Source organism: Arachis ipaensis, chromosome B8 (genome assembly GCF_059453495.1).
Source record: "Arachis ipaensis isolate K30076 ecotype BB chromosome B8, ASM5945349v1, whole genome shotgun sequence".
Lineage (NCBI taxonomy): Eukaryota > Viridiplantae > Streptophyta > Magnoliopsida > Fabales > Fabaceae > Arachis > Arachis ipaensis.
The window spans coordinates 2905862-2930501 of record NC_142443.1 but is presented as its reverse complement, the minus strand read 5'-3'; the positions used below and the strand labels follow the sequence as shown (position 1 = coordinate 2930501).

Genomic DNA, 24640 nt, shown 5'->3' with positions numbered 1-24640 from the left:
TTTTGGCTGGGCAGCAAAACGTTGTCGTTTCAGCCTCTGGAGCCCTAAATCCCTAATTCGATCCTGATTCCTGAGTGTATCCCCCTTCTCTTCGAGCTTTAGAAACTGAGAACTGAGAGTGAGAACTGGGAACGACTCTCTGACTCTCACACGACTTCTCATCGAGCTCGTCGTCCGGTCGTCCCTCACCTCCGTCCAGCCACCGCGTCGTGCCGCCGCCGTCGTTTATTCGAACAGCCACCTAATCGTGCAGCAGCCGTCGTTCCTTCGAACAACCACCTCCATCGCGCAGCAACTGTCGTTCCTTCGAAGGTGCTCCACCATTGCTTGGTCACTCGGCGTCGCTGTCTCCCACTCTCCCTATTGCATGTTCTGTTGAAGGCGCCTTCGAGCTTCCAGAGTTCCAGGTAATTTTTTTAATTTCTTTTTTCAGTTTAGCATGTCTCTGTCTCCCTGATGAGTTTGATTGAGTAGTTGTTTGATTTTGTGAAGCTCTGTGAAGTGTGAACTAAAGTCACTGCAGTGTGACATGATGAACTCTGAAACTGTGAACTCTGAAACTGGGAACTTTGTCTCCCTATTTTATTTTTCTTTGAACTGTGTAGTGTGAAACTGTGAAGTGTGAACTGATTCAACTGATCCTGCTAAACTGAACTGTGAACTTTGGTTAATAATTGTTGTTTACTGATTACTGAACTGATTTTGCTTTGTTTACTGAACTGAATTTTGTTGTTTGTTGAGTAATTGTGAATAATTTTTAATGATTTTGGATGTTGTTTGTTGTGAACTTGAGAGTTGAGATTATTGGGTTAGATTGCTGGTAATGTTTAGGTATGGATGAAAGTATCAACCAAGAACTACCTAGAAATGATAATGCTGAAAGTAATTCTGCTTTGAATGAACCTTCTCTTCCTCCGGCATCTAACGAAAGTCAGTCACAAACTTCTCTTCCTCCCGCATTTGTAATGGAGCCTCTGTTTGATTTTGATTCTGATTTTTTTTATTCTGAACTTTTTTATTCTGATTGTTGGTTTGATTCTGATTTATTTTTATTCTTCCGTCGTCCACCCTATTGTTGATTCTGATTTGTTCTTTGGTTGGGTTGTTCTTGATTCTTTGGTTGGATTGTTAATTCTATTTTTTTTACTTTAAATTTTTTGTTATGTTTTTTTTTATTAGTTGCCAAATCAGAAGGTACAATTTAGTACTATCATAATTTCTAAACGTACTTGATTTATGATTCTACTTTCTTTGCAATTGTCTCTAAGCGTACTTGATTCTCTGGATTTAGAGTTATTTTTTATTAAATTTCTGGATTTGAATTTTGAATTCGTGCTTGATCTGCAATTTCTGTTTGATTCTTCTTATTGTTGTTGTGGTTGAAATTCAAAATTGAAATCTGATTCCTCTTCTTCCTCGATTACATATTCTGGACTCAGTTGATTTGTGAACTGATCTTGTGAAATTGAATTTGTGATCTGTTGTTGGATTTGTTGCTAAATTGCTTGTTGAATCTGAATTTGCATCGATTTCGGCCTTTCTTTTTTCTTGAATTTCTGTTGATGCTGCTGCGAGTCTTGTTCTGTTGATAGCTGAGATTTGGTTGCTTCTTGATCGATTTGTGGTGGTTGTTGTTGTTGCCTTAGTCTAGCTTTAATCTCTTCCCACTCAATTTTCCATTCGGCAACTTCATTCTAGCAAATTTCTGGCAAGCTTGGACGCATATCCGGTTGGTAGTAATGATAGAACGCAATTTCGAATGTTTTCAAATTGGCAAATGGATTGAGCGCCTTCCTTAACCGAAACCATCTTAGAGCTTTCTCTTTTCAATTTGGATGATATTTTAAAGTTTATATTAAATTATAATTATGTTTTAATGTGTGTATTTATATTTTATTTATTATTTTATTATAAAACGATTTTTTCGGTTCAACTATGATTGAACCAGTTAAACCTATAAATCAGTAAACCAGTAATTAGAACGGTTCGATGACCAATTCGGTTTTTAAAACCTTGCAATTTTGTAATTATTTATGTGATAGCTAAGCCTAATCTACGAAATTCCAGTAACTGTTAATTTAATTGAATGAAACGTGGTTGATGTGGTAACCCCCGGGCCCTGAAATAAATTTTACTAAGCTAGCAAGCTAGTATTTATTATAGAGAATGGAAGTACGTAGCTTATATGCAGAGTATGCGGTTGGGGTTGGTGGATGGCATTAAAGAAGCTTAGGACACTCAAGACAAATGCCACATGATCATCATCAAATTGGCCCCAAACCATTCTTAATTTATTACTGCTATTGCAAACTAATAATAATAAGCTTCAAATACGACTCTCCTATTTTGAATTCTATGTTTCTTATCCCTTTATTATTAATTTGCACGGTAACAAAATAACATGTTATGAAACGCTGGACTAGGGGACTATTAAACATTACATTTTCATTTCCTTTATATCTGTGTTGTAAATTAAATTACATTCATAAGGGATATAGAATGATAGCGTTTTCACTAGTAATAAGAGTTAATGCTCAAATTAATTTTTTTTAATGAGTTATTTTTAAAATTTATTTATAAAAAAATATTAATTTTGTTAATAAATTAATTATATTTGTTTTTTAGTATTTCATTAATAAGTAATGATGTGAAATATTAACAAATACATATTATATGACATACATGTCTAATTGAATATTAATAATATATGTTTTTTTTTGTATATCTCAACTTGACAGGTCAAAGACTAATTTATCGTAGTACTGAGCTCCATTTAAGAATTTATCGTTGGTTAATAGATTTATAAAAATTTATCAATTTAGTCTCTTTCTCCAATTATATAAATCCTAATTTTAATGTAACCTAATAACTAAATTGATAAATTTTCATAAACATATTTATTTGAATATTATTTTAAGTATTATATTTGTTGTAAGTTAATGGAATAACAGAAGGACAAATATGATTAATTTATAATTTTAAAAAATTAATTTAATTGATAAAAATTTTTAAAAACGAATTTTAAAAAAATTTATCTATTAACTCGTAGTAATAATAATAATAATAATAATAATAATAATAATAATAATAATAATAATGTGAAAACCTCTTCTTTCTATATATATATATATATATATATATATATATATATATATACTACCGACAAACTAGGTATTTTTAGGGAAATAGAACAAAAATTATAATGAATTACACGATTGTCTTAAAGGAGATTTTCTTTCGTTTTTGTTTTTTTTTTTTTTTTTTTTTTAAAAAGTAATAATCGTTATAGGATTTAATTATAATCCAGTAATTTACAAGTATACATCACATCACCAAATCGATAAATTCCAATCTAGATATATATAAGTCGTGATAGTAGTGTAGTGAATTTTTCAGATTGTACATAAATAAATTTCACTGAACTACCAAAATTTACAAATAAAATATATTTTACTCATGAATTATAGAAGCAAAAGCTCCCATGAGAAGTAGAAACTTATCTACACTTCTAAGTTCTAATTGCAACATAGATTTTTTGAATAAATAACGGGTTACTCAAGTCTTTCTTCCACTTTAAAAAGTATATAAAATTTTCCTCCATAGTATTTTTTACAGAACAATTACTTTAAAGTATTTAGAACCTTTATCTACACATTAGAAGTATGTTTTGATGAAAGGAAAAATAATCTAAATTGATAAAATGTGAATTCAATAATTATCATTCAATTTGTAACTTTATTATATGTCTGTGTCTTACTTTATCTTTCACTTTTTTACTTTATCAAATTGTTTATAGCTTGATTCTAGACAAAATAGCTATATGGCCATATAGGTTAAAAAAAAAAACGAGCTAAGGAAGAGTATATTGGTTGAGTCTGAAATTGAACTGAATTAGTTTGGGATTAAATAGTGAAAACATTTTCTGTTGACAAATAATATGTGGTTTCAGCCGAAAGTATGTCTGCTAATCATTGGCAGAATTTAATTTATCGGTGACTATTTTGTTACGAAAAATGTTTATATAAAAAAAAATATTATTTGTACCCTAAATTATTTAATGCAATATATGTCAAATGTTTTATCTAATTTAATTTGTTGGATTAGAGAGATTGAATATAAAGTGATTAAAATTGGTTATAATAAAACAATTAACTACAATTTAACAAAAAAAAATTAAAAAGTTGAGAGTTTTTATCTAAAAAAATTATGAAAAAAATTAAAAGACAGATATTTTTTATCCAGAGAAAATATGATGATGATGATGAATGCATAAATTAATGAGACAAAAAAAATGCAGAATACGCTACCGAATTAGCGGCGACAGAAAAGACACACAACACTACAGAATTGATGGAGGAAAGTCAGCATTTTGTTAATGTAAAATCAGAATTTTGTTATAACATTGGCTGATTTGTTAAATTATTAATAGGAGGAGTATTGGTTATTTAGAATTTTTTTTTCTTTTATTAATGTTAAAATAAAAATATATATAAAATTTCTCAAAAAGATCTATCACTATTTAATAATTAACATATATTACTATATATACATATCAGATCGATTCACCTAAAATAAAAAAAAAATGGTAAACTAATAAGAAAATAAGAGTTTAATTTTTTTAAATTAAAATAATAAAATTAATATATTATATAAATTACAAATTTTGTAGTAACGAGCCTTTTATTTTCATTTTTCACAGTATTATTTTATCCAACATATCAATAATTAATTTATCCTACTCATTTAAATAAACGAACAAAATTAACCACTCAAATAATTTAAATTAATTACGATAGGATGAATCTTTCATTTTAACATTCTACAATTATTTTCAGATAAGCCTTTTTCGCATGTGCGCCACAACAATAAATAACAGGAAGTAGCTAGAAGCAAGTATATTAGTGGCGGAGAAGTGATACATATATATAGTAGTGAGGTTGAAAAGGTGCTACTTTGTGTGTTGCATCATATTGTGTTAAGTACGAGACAATAATAATGGAGAACTACTCATCTCTGGAGAGAGATCTAAGTGACATGAAGGCTTATTTTGGGACCGGAAAAACAAAGGAAGCATCATGGAGACAATCTCAGCTTCAAGCTTTGCATAAATTCCTCCTTGAAAATGAGGATCAAATCTTCAAGGCCCTCAACCAGGATCTTGGCAAGCATCAAGTTGAAGCTTTTAGAGATGAGGTAATTAATAATTAATTAACCGTTTTAATTACTACAACAAAGTAGTCCATAGACAGAAAGAAAAAATGTGCATGCATATATTTTCGTATCTCTCAGTTCTACAGGTTAATGATTAATCTGTTACGGATCTAAGTTTTATTTAAAAGTTTATCGCTGGCTAATGAGTTGTTGCATGTACAAGACAGAATTTGAACCCCAATGCTTACTTAAGCGGACGAGTGAACTGACCACTCGACCAACTTAATTAGCTTAGGTAGCTGTTACAATTTCTAATTAATTAGCGAGAAATTGCAGGTGGGAACTTTGATTAAGACCTTAAATTTGGCGACCAAGTCTTTGAAACAATGGATGGCTGGCAAAGAGGTGAGTTTTCTGCACAAGATATGGTGTTAATTATTATGCTAAGTTATATAAAATTAAATCATGTTAACACACTATTTAATTTTGAAGTTATATTTTTGACTATTTTGCATGGTTAATTAATTTGTTGATATGTTTGTTAATTAGGCTAAATTGCCACGAATAGCATTGCTTTCGAGTGCAGAAATAGTTGCTGAGCCTCTTGGCTTAGTTCTCATATTCTCATCGTGGAATTTTCCCTTGGGTTAGTCAATTTATTTTTCCCTTTGTCTCTAAAAAGATAATTAATTAACAAATAAGCTAGCTTAATGAACATGTGTAGGACTATCATTGGAGCCACTAATTGGAGCAGTAGCTGCTGGAAACAGTGTAGTTGTGAAGCCATCAGAGATGTCACCTGCTTGTTCTTCTCTTCTGGCCAATGTTCTTCCTTCTTACTTGGATTCCAATGCCATCAAGATCATCCAAGGTGGACCAACTCTTGGGGAGCTACTCTTAAAGCAAAGATGGGACAAGATCTTCTTCACAGGTACTAATTACTTAATTAATATATATAATTATAATTAATTATTTAATAATTTAAATTTGATGTATTGACAGGTACCATAATTTAATTATATCTATTTGTTTGGTGGTTATTTACACAGTTAATATAAAATATAGTTATTTTTAGTTTTAATTACTCTATTGATATCTATAGTTTTATCGATTTTTTGGTTAAGTTCTTATACTTTTTTCTTTTCAATTGAGTTTTAATACCATATTAGATTTTGTAATTAAATCTCTATTGTAATAAAAATGTTAAAAATAATAAAATATTCTATTAAATAAAAATTGTCTAATACTTGATTGAATATTCTGTTTTGTTTAATATAATATTTTGTTAATTCCAACGTTTTTGTTACGATAAGAATCTAATTATAAAATCTGATATAGTATAGTAGAAACTCAATTAAAAAAAATTAAGATTTAATTAAAATTTTAATAAAATTATAAAATTGATAGAACAATTAAACCTTATTTTTATTACTATGACGTTATATAATTAGATAAAAATATAAAATTATTTTATACTAATAATATATCAAAATTAAATTCATTGATTAATTATATTTGTGTTTCCAAATAATAATGCAATTGTAATATAGGAAGTGCAAGGGTGGGAAGGATGGTTATGAGTGCAGCAGCAGAGCATCTGACACCTGTGAGTTTGGAGTTAGGAGGAAAGTGTCCAGCATTGCTTGATTCTCTTGCAACAACTTGGGATAGAGAGGTGAATTTACTATTTATGTATTATTGCATTTAATTTTGCCACATGCATGTCATGTACTATTGTATGTCGTACTTATTAACTGGATAACTCTAGTGAGATAACAAGTTGAAGAATATAGATGCATTCATTGTCACATGTCATATGTACTTCCCTCTATTGAAGTTGTTTTGATAAAATAGGAGGAGTATGAGGAGAAGAAGAATAATGAAAAGACTTTGTTAAACAAGACACATAAAAAGATCTGAAAAGGGAAAAAGAATTTTTGTTTTCTTATTAGTTTTGTTAATTAAGTTGATTTGATATTTACTGATATTATATTAGTGTTTGTCATGTTACTTTATTTCTTAAATAGATTAAAATGTGTAGCTTTAAGACCTTTTTTTTTTATTTCTAGAATAGAAACTGTTATATATATACCTTTTAAGCATTAAAACCTAGGGGAGTTGCAAAACGTGGGGGGTACGTAGGTAAAATACCAAGAGGACTATAATTATAGGAAGCTAATTAATTCATTATAAAAAGTGCCTTATATTTATAAATATCTACAAATTTTAGCTTGTGTGATGAGATTTATAATAATAATAATAATAATTTATTTAATTAAATATATGTAATAGATAATAAAATTTGTTATTAAAAATAATAAAGTGGTAGCTAATTTGAGTTAGTCAGGTAGTTAGTTCACTCGCTTATTTAAATAAATATCGAGAGTTCGAATCTTATTTTATGTATACAATAATCTATTATCTAAGACAAACATTTAAATGAAACTCATATTTGCGACAAATTAATTTTTACTTTTGGATTGAGGGATGTCGTGAGAAATAAAAAAGATAAAGTAGTTTAGATAGAATTCGCTTAACATAATGCTACGTGTACACCAAAATCAACCATCAAAGTCAGCTACTAGTATAAAATATATATTGGAATATAAATACATTATGAAAATAAATTAAACCAAACATGTATTTATACATAAATACATTGGTGACTGATTTTAGTAACTGATTTTAGTGTACAAATAACATTTCTCATATTTAATTAACTGATCGGAAAAGTTCCTTTGTTGAACCACAAGGTGGCTGTGCAACGAATTTTGGTGGCGAAATATGGAGCTTGTGCAGGACAAGCATGCATAACGATCGATTATATCCTTGTAGAAAAGGCTTTCATTTCTACATTGGTACGTAGTATATATTACTATACTCCAAAAGAGTTTTTATATCAAGCTTTTAATTAATTAATAATATGTATAATATGCTTCTCTACTATTATTTTCTTTAGATACCATTACTGAAGGTTGGGATTAAGAAAATGTTTGGAGAAAACCCAAGAGAGTCCAAGAGCATTGCAAGGATAGTTAATAAACAACATTTCTTGAGACTCAAGTCTCTTATCAACAGTGATCCTAAGGTCAAAGAATCGGTGGTTCTTGGTGGTTCATTTGACGAAGATAACTTGTAAGTTTTTTTTATTCAAATAATGCATATATATGTATGAACAAATGTAATAATGTGCTAACCATGCAATAATTGTATGTAGATTTATTGAACCAACTATATTGGTGGATCCGCCTCTTGAATCGGCAATCATGACGGATGAAATCTTTGGCCCACTTCTTCCAATTATCACCGTAAGATATATAATTTAGTTCTCATCAATTTACTTAACCCAACCATGTTATAAAATTAACAGGCCAATACATTTTATTAATATTAGTTAATATTTTATTTTTATATTATTAAGATTTATAAATTTAGAATTAACAGTTCAGAATTTAGTATTTATAATTTAGAATTGGCAAAGTGTATATTAACAAAAAATAATTAATTTTATTAGTCATATAATATTGATATAAATTTATTTAACTCAAAATCTAAGTTGATATATATAACTACTACATTTATTAATATTTTAATTAAAAAATTAACTATTTTTTCATCAATTTCAATTAATTTTTTAAAATTATCCTTTAATATTTTTTCCCTCTCAATCCTACAATTTCACTCCTCACTGCTCACTGCTAGCCACATTTTCTAGTCACTCTAACTCTTAAATAATAAATTTTAGATTCCTAAATTTTAATTTTTGAACATGAAATTCTGTATTTTTAACTCTAAATTTTAATTTTTTTTTTAAATAAAGATTTAAAAATAATTTTATAATAAACAAATTAGTTAACATTGACTAATTAAAAATTAATTTTATGTAATTATTATTATTATTATTATTTGGTTAATTTTGCAGGTGGAGAAGATTGAAGATAGTGTTAAATTCATAAACTCAAGGGCAAAACCTCTAGCAATCTATGCCTTTACCAAAAACAAAACTCTACAAAAAAGGATGGTAGCTGAGACATCATCTGGAAGCCTTGTATTCAATGATGCAATTGTACAAGTACATATCATATCATCAATATTTATAATCTTTAGAGAAAAGGACAAAAGATCCCTAACTTTTTGTTCTACGGACATTTTTGTCTTTGACCATTGAAAAATACTTTTAAGTCCTTGACCTTCACAAAATTTGGACGGATCAGTCCCTCCGTCCAAATGCCTCCGTCAGGGACTGATCCGTCCAAGTTTTGTGAATGTCATGAACTGAAAAGTATTTTTCAATAGTCAGGAACGAAAATGTCCACAGAGCAAAAGTTAGAGATCTATTTGTCCTTTTCTCTAATCTTTATTAATTAAGTTGAGAGCATAGTGAATATTTAATTAACTTGATTTAATTTTGTGTAGTATATAGCTGATACCCTGCCATTTGGAGGAGTTGGTGAGAGTGGATTTGGAAAGTATCATGGCAAGTTCTCCTTTGACATTTTCAGTCACCACAAGGCAGTGGCAAGAAGAAGTTACTATACAGATTTTTGGTACAGGTTTCCTCCATGGACTCTTAAAAAGCTTCAACTCATTGAGGTCTCTTACAATTTGGACTATATTGGAATCCTCCTTGTCCTGCTGGGTTTAAAGAGATCAAACCGAAAATTCATTAATTAATTCATTAATCCAGATTAATTAATTAAGGTGACACTAAGGTGTATGTCTTGTTTCTTTAATAATTAATTGGCTTTATTGTGGAAACTATTGGAATAAGGCTAGATAATGGAATATGCAGGTGTATGCTATGTGTTTGGGGGATAATAAACCATTTAATTTCGTGATCAATTTTCAATATGTGATGCCAACTACATATTATTTTTGTATGGTCCATAAATGTATAAAATTGTGAAGCCACCTAAATCTCACGCCAGCATTTATTATATGCTTACTCATGCTTATATATATGATAGTACGTTCGTTTTGAATGAATTCAATAGAGAGAAGAAACGTTAATATATGCATGCATCATGTTATTGTCATCAACTAATTAAATTGTTTCGGTCCTCTATCCAATTGGGTCTCAAGTATCTCTTTAGTCCAAATGTGTTTCCTTTGGAAGAGCAAACCCTATTCTTAATCGGCAATGCTAGGTACACAAAAAATACTGTCAGAACTTGCCTTATTTAACATTTATTAATTATCGTAACAATTAATAAATGCTAAATAAAGTAAGTTATAGCTGTTTTTGGTTAATTTTTTTTGTTACCAAACATTTCTGATTCTTAATAATTATTCAACTTTGTTTGTATGCTTGTTTTTTAATGTAATTATTAAATAATTTCAATTTATTTTGGATTTAAATAAGGTACATTTGGTCTGTGTTTGTTTTGAAACGAGTTTGTTTGTATATCGTCATTATTAAATAATTTCAGTTTATTTGAAATTTATTTTTTGGTTCATTTTGGATATAATTGCGGTTTATTTCTAAGTGAATTAAGGTGTATTTTGTCTCGTTGTTCTACATAATTCAAAACTCTTTCTCCTCACCTATGCTTTTGATGAGAGGAATAAAACAAAAAAAAAGAGAAAAAAAAAACAAACAAAAAAGAAGAAACAAAAATAAAAATTTTTTCAAAACTCTCCATCATGTTCTTCTTCTTGTCTTGTTCATCTTCTCTGATTTTTCTTGTTTTTTTCTCATAATCCTTCTTATTTTATCCTCTTAACAATAATAAAAACATGAAAAAATCAAACAAAAAAAAGAAAAAAAGTATAATGCTATCAAATCACTTGATGGATTTAGATGTGATTTTGTTCATGATTCAATTTTGTTTGTCTTCTTGTTTTTGAACATAATCATTAAGTAATTTTGGTTCATTCTGGATTTAAATAAGGTATACTTGGTCTATGCTTGTTTTGAAACGAGTTTATTTGTGTATCGTCGTCATTAAGTAATTTCGGTTCTCTCTGGATATAATTTCGGTTCATTTCTGAGTAAATTAAGGTGCACTTGGTCTCGTTGTTCTGCACAATTCAAAACTCTTTCTAATCATCATTGTCATCTTCTTCTAATACGTATCGTCGTTATTATTATCGTTGTCATCGAATTTTTGGCATATTGATGATATTGTTTGATCCAAAATTGACTTGGTATGTGCTTGTTTTGAAACGCGTTTGTTTGTGTATTATCATCATTAAGTAATTTCGGTTCATTTGGAATTTAATTTTCGGTTTATTCTGTATGTAATTTCAATTTATTTCTGTGTAAATTTCTGATCATTCAATTTGTTTGTGTGCTTATTTTCAAACACAATCATTAAATAATTTTGATTCATTCTGGATTTAAATAAGCTGCACTTTGTCTATGCTTGTTTTGAAATGAGTTTGTTTGTGTATCGTCATTATTAAGTAATTTCTGTTCATTCGAAATTTAATTTTTAGTTCATTCTAGATGTAGTTTCAAATTCATTTTTGAGTGAATTAAGGTGCATTTAGTCTCATTGTTCTATAAAATTCAAAACTCTTCCTTCTCATCTTCTACTACTGCTGATTTTTCTTTTTCTTTTTCATTTTTTTCTTCTTTATCTTCTTATTTCATTTTGTTATAATTCTTCTTGTTTCACTCTCTTGAGAGGAATAAGACCAATAAAAAGAGAAGAAAAGTCAAATAAAGAAAAAGAAAAAACACATAATACTGCAAAATTACTAAGGAGAAGAGGAGGAAAAAAATGACGTTGAGGAAAAAATATGTGAAGAAGAAAGAACACGAAGAAGAAGAAGAAAAACGAGAAAAATGAGGAGGAGAAGGAGGAGGAACGCGAAGAAGAAGAAGACGACGACGTCAACGATAATGTAAAGTCCCGCGCGTATAATTACGCCCTTTTAATAAGAGTAATTTTTATTAGTGTTAAGTCTATTTGATTAAATTTAGATTGACAATAATACTTAGATGTATAACATATCTGTATAATTAATATATATAAATATCCTAATATATCCTAACATATAATTGACGTTGAGTCTTTGAAATGTAAATATACTTGTAATGATTTTTTTTGAGTTAATATTCAAAGTGGTTCTTAAATTTGTATTCCTGAATTTATCAACAGTCGTTCCTGTGATGAAATGATGACGTAGTTGAATGGAGGCTACGCTAGAAACCACGCTAGACTGGTAAAAAGTCGCCATTTTATTTTTGGCGCTCAAATAGAACATAAACCACATCGTTTAATTAGGATATTTTGAAGGTTTTTAACATGTTAGAGTTAAAACCTCTCAAAATACTCTAAAAGAGGTCGTTTATGCTCTATTTATGCGCGAAAAATGAAATGGTGATGTTTTACCAGTCCAGCGTGGTATCTATCCAATCACATCATTATTCTGTCACTAGAAAGTATTTTAGAGATGACCGTTATTAAGTTTAGAGACAAATTTGGGACAATTTAAAATTTAGGAACAACACTGAAGTTCGATTGCAAGTTCAGGAACCACTTTAAATATTAATTTATTTTTAATAAGACAAACTAAATTAATTTTAATATTAATGACACAATCATTAAATCGGTATACATTTATTGTTACAATAAATAATTAACGGGATTAGATTTTTTCAAAAACGGACAAAATCATAAATATTTTGGTAAGATAATATAGATGATGTGTTATTGATAATTAAAGAGTGTGTAGTTAGTTTCATATTTAATAATAATAATATATAAGAGAAATAAAATAAATAGAAAAGGAAGAAACATAAAAAAAGAGAGAGAAAAAAGAAATCATCTTTTTGATTTTGAAGAAAAAAGATTTTAATTCCATTATAAAACAGTGTCATGCAATATATTTTAAATTGGTAATATTAAGGAGACAAAAAAATAGTTAAAATTTATCTTATTTAGTATTCATTAATTGTCGTGACAATTAATAAATATTAAATAAGACAAATTTTAACTATTTTTTATTTATTCTTTTTAATAATCAAATATTTCTGATTTTAATTATAACATTATTAATTATTAATATATAATAAATGAATATTAAATGCAGTCAATCATCAATTAAATAAAAATGATATTTACATTGATTAAGTATATTATCAATAAATAGAATCATAAATTTCAGTTGACTAAAATCGTCTCTATCCTCAACCTCCTCTATGAATTAAATAAATAAGTACCTTGACAATTCTATATTCACAATAGTATTTAGTAGCGACTATTTAATCTTATTCATCATCCTCAGATACATCTAATAGTTCTACACAAATAATTCTTATGATACAGAAAACAATGAAGAATCAAATTATGCCCACTTCTCTTATAATTTTGTTTGTTGTTCTCTCCTTTGCCTCTGGTATGTATTATTAAGTATTTGTTTGGATGTTATTATTCTATAAAAAAAATTTTTTTTTAATGAAAAAATATTTTTTATTATTTTTTAGCGTGTTTGACAAATTTTTAGTAGTAAAAGTAAAAGTACTAGAAAAATAAAAAAATATCTTTTTTGAGAAGTTGTAATTTACATATTTTTTTAAAAGATCATTTTTTCTTTAAAAAAAGATATTTTTCATGTAATAAATAAACAAAAAAGTACTTTTATATTGTTATATCCAAACATAATTGATTGATAAAAAGACCTTTTTACATGAGATATCCAAACACAAAATTACTTTTACTTCTCTATAAGATCTTTTAAAAGAAGATAACTCAAAAAAAGATCTTTTCTTAAAAGTTCACCCAAACAAACCCTAAACAACGTAGCTGATTATTTGTTCATGATTCATCCTTGTCATGTGTTTTAGAAATAATTAATTAATAATAAATAATATTGTTTTATTGTTGCAGATGGTGGATTATTAGTAGAGGCACAACTATGGACATGTCACAAGCTAATACCCTTTCCAAATTGCACTTTCGAAAGTTGTCGTTCACACTGTCGTTTCGTGTATTCAAGTCCCGTATCGATTCCAAGAGGCTCTTGCAATGATAACAACACAAAATGCTTGTGTACTTACACACGGCTCGACCCAGGTTGCCATTCAGAAGATCATTTGATTTAATTTGCCATAATCATTATCATGCGTTTCGCGGCCCTTCATATATTGTAAAAAAAACTTTTAAATTTATCGGAATATATTAGTATTTTAATAATTTTTAATCGTTGATTTTAATTATAAAAAATATATATAATTAAAATTAATAATTAAAAATTATTAAAATATTGATGTATTGATATATTTAAAAGTTTTTTTATATTATAATAATAAATCCATAACTCCATAGTTGTATACACCACAGCCTTGAATAAGAAGAAATTAATAAAAGAGCATATGTAGATATATTTTAAAATGTTTTATTTAAAGGTAATTATTAAGGTTACTTATATTAATAAATGGGTGAATATTTTAATAAAAATATTATAATTATCTTCATATGAAAATTATTCATTTTAATAAGTAAATGGAGATTATAAGATTTAATTTTAATACGTTATAAAAATGTTATTATTGTCTAAAAAGATTGTTATTTTTTAAAATTATTTTTTTTATATAAATCATATTTTTAAAATGCGGCTAAATAAATACTTTTATAAAAAATATTTGTAAAATCTTTATTAAAGTAACTACTAAATAAAATTTAATAGTTTTAGCATTAATTAATTGTCGCAACAATTAATGAATGTTAAATAAGATAAGTTATGACTGTTTTTAGCCGATTTTTTTGCCTGACCTTTCCTAGCTTCCAAATTTTTTTCAAATAGCTAGGAATAAGTCTCCTCAGTCTCATTTGCAACAAGGGCAACAGCAAAAATAATTGTTTGGTTATAATGATTTATGCCAGAAAACACAACCAATTGACACATGTATTTGTTTTTTTGAAAGAGATGCACCAATCGACCTACTTTGTCCGTTAAGTAACGCACAAAATAATGAATTCACAGTTTTTATCTCGACTTCGAAAATTAGTTTATAATCGTAAACCATTGAATTGTAAGACGGAACATAAACGTGATTCATAAAATTAAAAAAATTATAAATTATAAATTTTTTTATAACAAAACATTAATTTCACAAATAATAAAATAAACTCTAAAAAAAAAAATTATCCATAACTAATATAAACTATAATCAAAATAGTTATACACTTGCCGCTAAGTCAATATACATTTTAATTTAGCATTGGATCAGTCACATTCATAGTCGTTGAACTCAGATTGGATCTTTGGGTTAGATTGGATTGGATTCACATATTTTTTAATCTGGAACGAAGCATTGTAGCAAAAGCGCGACACGAGCAAGTAAGCATTATAGGAAGCTTTGGCATTAACATGTATTGGGACCATTACTTGATGGCCCATGTCTCCAAAAATGGGACCATGTTATGTTGTAAATAACTAAATATCAATTTTTTAACATGTTTATGTATTATATAACACATTTTAGAAATGAATTTGGGTTGGTTGAGTAGTTAGCGTTTACATAAATGTTGAGAATTTGAATATTGCCTTGTATATACACTAATTCATTCGTCAATAAAATTAATGTTATTACTAATCAATTGCCAAAATCAATATATTACTAATTATTAATAAATAAATATATATTATTTAATTTATTTTTAATATATACTTTATATTCTAACATATATATTGTTTATACCCTGACCCAACGCTAAGGCCCAGGTCCAAACAAAAGGCCAACCCACAGAATTGAACCTTACTTTACACCGACCTTCCCTTGAGAAGTCGGTTCTTGCCACGACTTACTCTAAGGAAGTCGGGAACGAGGATTAACTGGCAGATAATACTAAATAACTGCCCCTAAAATCTCTCAACCCACTTCCAGGAGCCAAATCTCAACCTCCCTAAGATAAAGGGACGGTTATTCACTTCATAAGGTGGAACTACTCTAACGGTGGTTATTGGCTCCCATTATAAATACACTGACACCCCTCAGGTATCTTTAAGTCCCAATATTCTCTAGACCTGCTCACACCCTTGCTGACTTAGGCATCGAAGTGTCTTTGCAGGTACCACCCCCCATTCACTCACACTCACAAGTCGGGCGGAGGCCCTAAAGGCGCGAACTCGCACGAAGGCTTCCCTCCTCAGACGATTGGGCCAACCCAACGAATCCAGCCCACTAATCTCCGGTTACCCAACGTAACATTGGCGCCGTTGCCGGAGACCCGAGAGATCCACCAGTAATGGCGAATAATTCACCAGAGGATGGTCATACGGCGTCTGATTCCGAACAAGAAAATCTAGACACCGGAAATAATGATGCGGACCTGACCCTTCACCAGGGAGCCAACGACCAGCATAGAGAAGGCACCTCCGGGTTAAAAAAACCCAAAGGTAAACTCCTCGGAGGGACGCGAATTGGGAAAGGAAGGGCCACCCACGCAGCCGAGTTGATGGGGCTGGTCCATGGCCACCAAGGTCGTTTGGAACAGCTGGAACAGGAATTAGAGCGATAACGAGAGGCGGAGCGAAATCTAAGGGAAGAGATAGAGCGGCGAAAAGAGTTAGAAGAAAAACTCTTAAAGCTAGAATCCTCCCTTAGAAGTCGGAACTCCCGTGGCGACCGAGAAGAGTCGCCCCTGGGAGGAGAGGATCCATTCAGTGAGGACATAATGAGGGCAAAAGTGCCAAGAAACTTCAAAAGCCCTGATATGAACCTCTATGACGGAACCACAGATCCGAAGCATCATTTAAGCATTTCAAAAGTCGGATGTATCTGGCTGATGCTTCTAATGCTACTCGTTGCAAGCCTTCCCGACCACCTTGTCAAAGGCAGCGATGAAGTGGTTCGACAGCCTGCCTCCTAGGTCGGTCACCAGCTTTGAGGACCTCTCGAGAAAGTTCTTAATGAGGTTCTCCATCCAGAAGGATAAAGTAAAGCACGCACCGAGCCTCTTGGGAGTAAAGCAGGAGGTCGGAGAACCTTTACGGGACTATATGGAAAGGTTCAACAAAGCGTGCTTGGAGATTCAAGACCTGCCCACTGAGGCAGTCATCATGGGACTAGTAAATGGACTTAGAGAATGTCCCTTCTCGCAGTCCATATCAAAAAGCACCCCACCTCCTTGAGCGATGTACAAGAAAGAGCAGAAAAGTACATCAACATGGAGGAGAATGCCAGACTACGAGAGCCGAGTTGGTGACCTGGGCACCCCCACTCGATAAAAGAGAAAGAAAGGGAGCCCAAGAAAAAAGAGGAGGTCGGTCTCGACAGACCGAGGAGATATCACTCCTATACTCCTCTAAAAGTTTCCATAGTGGATGTATACAGAAAAATCTGTAATACTGAAAGACTACCGCCTCCTAGGCCCATCAAAAATAAAAAGGGAGGAAGCCGTAGCGATTACTGTGAGTACCATAAGATGTATGGTCACTCGACGAATGATTGCTACGACCTTAAAAATGTGATAGAAAAGCTGGCCAGAGAAGGCCGACTTGACCGATATCTCATGGAAAGGTCGGACAATCATGGGAAAAGAAAGCGAGATGACGGGGACATAAGAGACCCACCACCGCAAACTCCCGAGAGACACATACATATGATCTCGGGGGGATTTGCGGGAGGGGGACTCACCAAGTCGTCTCGCAAGAGACACCTCAAGCGAGTTTACCAGGTCGGGAGCGAAGCACCCGACCTCCCAACTATCTCATTTACAAAGGAGGATGGGCAAGGAGTAATCCCTGGACACGATGATCCAGTGGTAATAACCATGATCCTAACCAATGCCCATCTCCACAGAACTCTAGTAGACCAAGGGAGTTCAGCAGACAATCCTTTTTAAGCCCGCGTTTGACAAACTAAGGTTGGATGAAAAGGAGTTAAGGGCTTACACTGATACCTTGTACGGACTAGGCGACACGCCAATAAAACCATTAGGATTCCTACCCCTCCACACGACCTTTGGAAAGGGGGAAAAATCCAAAACTCTAAGCATAGACTTTATAATCATCGATGTGGGGTCAGCATATAATGCCTTAATTGGCAGAACTACCCTAAATCGACTCGGAGCCGTGGTGTCTACCCCCTCATCTTTGCATGAAATTCCCAACATATGCGGGGATAGCAACGGTACGGAAAGACCAGAAATTGGCAAGAAAATGCTACAATGAAAGCCTGAACCTGAGGGGAAAAGGCAAGAAAGTCCACACCATTGAGCTCGGCGGCGCGAGAGCCAAAGAAGAGTTGCGGCCACAACCAGGGGAAAAAACTGAAGAAGTACAGGTCGGCGAAGAGGAAGGAAAAAATACCAACATATGAGCCAACCTAGAGGAAAACTTAAAACAAAGGTTGACAAAGCTATTAAGAGACAATTCTGACCTCTTTGCCTGAAAAGCCTCCGACATGCCTAGGATAGACCCTGAGCTCATGTCCTATAGGCTCTCAGTATATCCGGGGTCACGACCTGTACAGCAGCGAAGGCGTAAGCTCGGCCCAAAACGAGCTCAAGCGGTGGAGGAGCAAATACAAGCACTCCTGGAAGCCAGCTTCATCAGAGAAGTTAAATATCCAACATGGCTAGCAAACGTAGTGCTAGTCAAGAAGCAAAACGGCAAATGGAGGATGTGCATCGACTATACCGACCTAAATAAGGCATGTCCCAAGGACCCATATCCACTTCCAAGCATTGATACTCTAGTGGATTCTAGCTCGGGGTATCAATACTTGTCGTTTATGGATGCCTACTCGAGATACAATCAGATCCCGATGTACAAGTCGGATCAAGAAAAAACATCATTCATCACGCCTAGAGCAAACTATTGCTACGTGGTCATGCCATTTGGATTAAAGAATGCTAGGGCCACATATCAAAGGCTGATGAATAAGATGTTCACTCCCCACCGCGGGAAGTTAATGGAAGTATACGTAGAAAACATGCTGGTAAAAACCAAGGAAGAAACTGACCTCTTGACAGACCTCTCGCAAGTCTTCAACACCATAAGGTTACATGGGATGAGGCTAAACCCCGCAAAGTGTACCTTCACGGTGGAGGCTGGGAAATTTCTGGGATTTATGCTGACACAAAGGGGGATTGAAGCAAATCCCGACAAGTGCAAAGCCATCCAAGAAATGAAAAGTCCGACTTGCTTAAGAGAGGTTCAACAATTGAATGGTCGACTTGCAGCCCTCTCCAGGTTTTTGGTTGGATCAGCATTAAAATCCCTTCCACTGTTCTCTCTACTAAGAAAGGGATGTCAGTTTGAATGGACTCCAGGGTGCGAAAAAGCATTCCAGGAGTTCAAAAGGTTCTTGAGCCAACCTCCAATCCTGACCCGACCTCTAGTTAGGGAAAAGCTCGTTCTATACTTGTCTGTAGCAGATAAAGCTGTAGCAACAGCCCTGATATGAGAAGATGAGGTCGGGCAGCATCCCGTGTACTTCACCATCAAAGTTCTACAAGGCCCTGAACTAAGGTACCACAAACTAGAGAAGTTCGCTTACTCCTTAGTAATAGCCTCACGAAGGTTACGATCTTACTTCAAATCCCACACAATAAGAGTCCGAACGAACCAACCTATGAAGCAAATCCTCCAAAAGACGGATGTTGCAGGGAGAATGGTTCAGTGGGTGATAGAGCTATCTGAGTTTGACTTGAAGTACGAAACTCGGACGGCAATCAAAGCCCAATGCCTCACCGACTTCATAGCGGAGTATGTGGGAGACCAAGAGGAAAAGCCAACTACGTGGGAACTATACGTAGATGGATCCTCAAACAAGGCAGGAAGCGGTGCAGGCATAATACTGGTTAACGAAGGGGGAACACAAATAGAGGTTTCCCTCAAATTTGAATTCCCAGCTTCTAATAATCAGGCAGAATATGAAGCCCTGATCGCAGGTTTAAAGTTGGCAGAAGAGGTCGGTGCAACAAAGTGATGATATTCAGCGACTCTCAAGTAGTGACCTCCCAAATAAACGGAGAGTATCAGGCTAAAGACCCAAATATGAAGAAATACTTAGAAAAAAATTTGGGGCACCTCGGGCGCTTTGCAGAAATCGAGATCAGACACATAACTCGAGATCTTAATAGCAGAGCAGATGCCCTCTCCAAATTAGCAAGTACCAAACCAGGGGGGAATAATAAAAGCCTGATCCAGGAAACTCTCCAAAAACCCTCTGTAGTAAAAACAGAGAACAAATGAGACGTCCTTGAAATCACCTGATTAAACCTTGGATGGATGAATCCCTTGGTCGAATACCTAAAATTCGACATCCTCCCCAAAGAGGAAAAAGAGGCCAAGAAAATCCGGAGAGAAGCATAACACTACACTCTGGTGAAAAATATCCTCTATAAAAGAGGAATATCAACACCATTGCTGAAGTGCGTACCGACCTCAAGGACCACTGAAGTACTAGAAGAGGTTCATAATGGGATCTGCGGAAACCACCTCGGAGCCAGGTCGCTAGCCAGAAAAGTAATCCGAGCTGGGTTCTACTGGCCGACCTTGCAGAAGGATGCCACAGAATTTGTGAGGAAGTGCCAGCCATGCCAGATGCACGCAAATTTCCACGTGGCTCCCCCCGAGGAGCTCATCAGTATAACTTCTCCATGGCCCTTCGCAAAATGGAGGATGGATCTGTTAGGACCTTTTCCCCAGGCCCCAGGACAAGTCAAATACTTAATTGTGGAAATAGACTACTTCACAAAGTGGATAGAAGCAGAACCATTAGCCACCATCACGACCCAGAGAAGTCGGAGGTTCCTTTACAAAAATATTATCACAAGGTATGGGATACCTCATTCCATCACCACAGATAATGGAACCCAGTTCACCGACTCTACCTTCAGAAGCCTGGTAGCTAGTATGAAGATCAAACACCAGTTCACTTCGGTAGAACATCCACAAGCAAATGGACAAGTCGAGGCAGCTAACAAAGTCATACTGGCAGCATTAAAGAAAAGGCTACATGACGCAAAAGGAGCTTGGGCTGAGGAGCTCCCACAATTGTTGTGGGCTTACCGGACGACGCCTCAATATGCCACAGGGGAAACACCCTTCCGACTTGTCTATGGCGTGGAAGCCATGATACCAGTAGAAATCGACGAGCAAAGTCCAAGGGTGATCTTCCATGATGAGGTCGGAAACATACAGGGGCACAAATAGGAACTTGAATTGCTCCCCGAAGTCCGAGAGCAAGCCCAGATAAGGGAAGCGGCATTAAAGCAAAGAATGACCACTAGATACAACAAAAAAGTCATTCGAAGAAATTTCACCCCAGACGACTTGGTCTTAATCAGAAACGAATGAATTTCACCCCAGACGACTTGGTCTTAATCAAAAACGACATTGGAGTCAACAAATATGGGGAAGGGAAGCTCGCTGCTAATTGGAAGGGACCATACAAAATTTGTGAGGTTTTAGGAAAAAGGTTATTATAAGGTGACCGACTTGAACGGCACCGAGTTACCAAGGTCATGGCATGCTTGTAATATGAAAAGGTACTATAGTTAAAAGCGAACTCTACTCCCTGATGTACTCTTTTCCCAACTTCATGATTTTTTCCCAAAAGAAAAGGGTTTTTTCTGAAGGGGGGGGGGTTTTAACGAGGCATCACAGTAGAGACTAAGGGCCATAGATAGTCAAAAACCCTTAGTAGCAATAAAGTACCTTAGCAAATAAATAAAGATCTTTTACAATATCTCTTATAAATTCCTTCTCGTTTTCTTTCTTTCTACGAAACGCGCCGACTTAAGCTCGACAAAGCGTGAAAATCCCATGAACTGATCTAGATGGTCGTCAGGATAAAACGACGAGGTACAAGTCGGTGTAAAGATGTTATAAAGGTCGATCGTGATAAACTCGGAAATTATCTGACTTACAAGTCGAAAAAACCGAGAAACAAAGAAATGCATCGCAAAAATAACCTAAGTCACAAGAACTCAATAAATAAAAAAATTGAGTATAAGGAATACCAAAAAAAGATCAGAAAACCTATAAGAAAGCACCAAGGCAAAGGCTGTCCCAAGTCCTTAAGAAAAATTTAAGAAAAAGAAAGGACAATTATCCAAGGAAAAGGTTTTTCAAAACAAGGATAAAAAAGGTTTTTTGAAACCTAAACAGAAAGGCATGCGCACAACCAACAAAGGTAACCTAAACTCTTATCCAAAAAAGGATATTTTTAATATTTTGTTTATGGCAATAAAAGGCTAAGAAAATGTCAGCAGAATACCACCACAACATAAAAATAAATAGTTCAAAAAGGGGGGACCCACAGGCCGGCCCCCATATAGCCACAATAAATTTTTTCAGTTAGGAAAGACGTCACCACCAGAGCCAGGAGGAATAGTTAGAGCACCACCAGAATCAGGAAGAGTAGTTGGAGTACCACCAGAGTCAGGGAGAGTAGTCAGAGCGCTATCAGGGCCAAGAAGAGAAATATTCATAGGAGACGGAGTGGAAGTTCCAGGAGCTTTCGAAGAACTCGGGGAGGGGACTCCATTATCCTCTGCCTCCGAGTCTTTAGATCAGACTCGGTGACATATTGGGGAGAGGGAGGAGAAACGATAGCTCCGTCGACCACGATCTTATCCGGATCCAAAGGAGAGAGATCCAGGTCAGGAGCAATGACCTCGACCTGTTCTTTGAAGATCCTCCATGCCTCTTCAGCTCCATCAGCAATGGAGTCCTCCAACTCTGTATAAGCTTCTTGAGATCTCAGAAAATCCTTCCTCACCCCCACAAGGTCCTCGAACAAACTTGAATAACTCTCATACGCCTTCTCCCTCAGGCCCTCCGCCATTGAACACTGGGCCTGCAACTTCCTCTCCCTCTCTTGGAGGCCATCCCTCTCCTCTTTCAATTTGGCGACCTCCTCCCTCAACTCCTTCTCCCGCCCTTGATATAAGAGAAGCCTCCCCTCTAACTCCTCAACCCTCGAGGATGAACCCAAAGAGCTAAGGGGGGTCTTCTAAAAAATATCCAGGAACTTCGTGCATACCCCTGCCGCCCTGATACTCTCCTGAGCCATAATAGTAAGGTGGTTCCGAACAGAAGCATCATCGATACTTATACGAGTATGAGGATAGATATGCTTCCGAACAAACTGAGGTGCATCCACCTTGGCCTCACCTTCAAAAGAAGAGCCAGACTCTAAAGTCTTGCGCTTCTTCTTTTCTGGCTCAGGGGAAGATCGGGGAGGAGGGGACGGCAGAGAAGAGGCTGAGGAAGAAATAACAATAGGTCGGGTGGGGGTCCCCAAATTGTGGGAAGGAAGGGGAGGAGAAGGAAGAGAAGGACCAGCTGCCCTGGCGCCGCCGACTTTGGCGCGGGACCTCGCCTTGGCCTCCTGAACTCTCTGGTAAGACTCCTTGAAATTCTTCTTCGCCATCTCTGTAAAAGCAATTAGGAAGCTAAAGTCAGTAAAACAAGCCAGAGAAACAAGTCGTGCGACCATCAAGTCGGAAAATATGATAAACAAACAAAAAGCTACCTAGCTGAGCCTGGACAAAGGACGGAGACCCCTGGAGAAACTTTTTTGTATCCAAGTAGGGGGCTCTCCCCCATACTTCCCGGAGGAACCCCACAATGGCTGCCTCCACCTCATCCAAATCATCCAAACTGTATTTTTCACAAGGAGAGGCCTCTAGCCAGTACAGGGAAAAACGAGGAGAAGAAGTTTCATCCAGAAAAACGGGGTGGTGACCCTCTACAGCTTGAACTTTGAAAAAGAAATTTTTGAAGTCATGAAAGGATTCATCAAAAAGGGTAAAAACTCTCCGGCCTTGTATGGCCCGGAAAGACACCCACTACTGTTTATTATTTTGCCCACTAAAGGGCTTAGTCGTATGGAAGAGGAAAAATAAAATCTTCAAAGAAGTCGGAAAGTCCAATGCATGGCTGATAAATTGGTAAATTTTCAGAAAACCCCAAGAATTAGGGTGAAGTTGGGAAGGAGCAACACGACAGTGACGTAAAACGGCTATCTCAAAGTTAGAAAAAGGAAGAAAAATGCCCAAGCGGGTAATCATGCTCTCATACATATAGAAAAAATGAGGGGCTGCCTCAGAAGCCCTCCTAAAACAAACCCGGTCTTCCGGACCAGGGGCAACCAACTCATACTTCGGCTCGTCCTCGTCAGAAGCACAAATTCTATGATGAGTGCGAAGGTTGGTAATGAAATCAGTATATACAAGAGGTTCTTCCCCCAGAACCGTGACATCTACCCATTGAGCAAGGATTTCTACCACAGACATTTTTTCCTAGAAGGGGATAGTGAAACCTACAAAGGAAAAAGAAAAAAAAGGATCAAAGACAGGGTCTCTAAAGGGCCTGGAACCAAGTAAAACAAAGTCACTAGGAGTCTACAAGCCAACTCTCCTTTCTAAAATAAAAACATGCAAACAAAAGCATTTCGTAAAAAGAGAGTGGAGAAAAACTAACCTTTACTTGAGAAAAGAATAGGAGCAGAGAAAGGGGAATTCCTTCGAATGAGAGCTTCTTTCGAATAGAGGAGAGGAAGTGCGAAAGTTTTCAGAAA

At 34.3% G+C, this 24640-nt stretch overlaps 1 protein-coding gene and 1 long non-coding RNA gene across 2 annotated transcripts; both read left to right on the top strand.

Annotated features, from left to right (window-relative positions):
• Positions 1-4895: 4895 nt before the first annotated feature.
• On the top strand, positions 4896-10016 carry LOC107613323 (aldehyde dehydrogenase family 3 member F1-like). Its single transcript, XM_088496266.1, has 10 exons — positions 4896-5193; positions 5488-5556; positions 5701-5797; positions 5876-6082; positions 6702-6826; positions 7905-8009; positions 8111-8286; positions 8369-8459; positions 9074-9223; positions 9568-10016. Exons 1-10 carry the CDS (start codon positions 4996-4998, stop codon positions 9823-9825), a joined length of 1476 nt encoding a protein of 491 aa, XP_088352392.1. The 5' UTR covers positions 4896-4995; the 3' UTR covers positions 9826-10016.
• A 3343-nt stretch (positions 10017-13359) lies between these two features.
• Positions 13360-14294, top strand: LOC110266164 (uncharacterized). The gene is made up of 2 exons (XR_002353175.2): positions 13360-13497; positions 13989-14294. It is a non-coding gene; the product is annotated as an uncharacterized LOC110266164 (long non-coding RNA).
• Positions 14295-24640: the final 10346 nt, after the last annotated feature.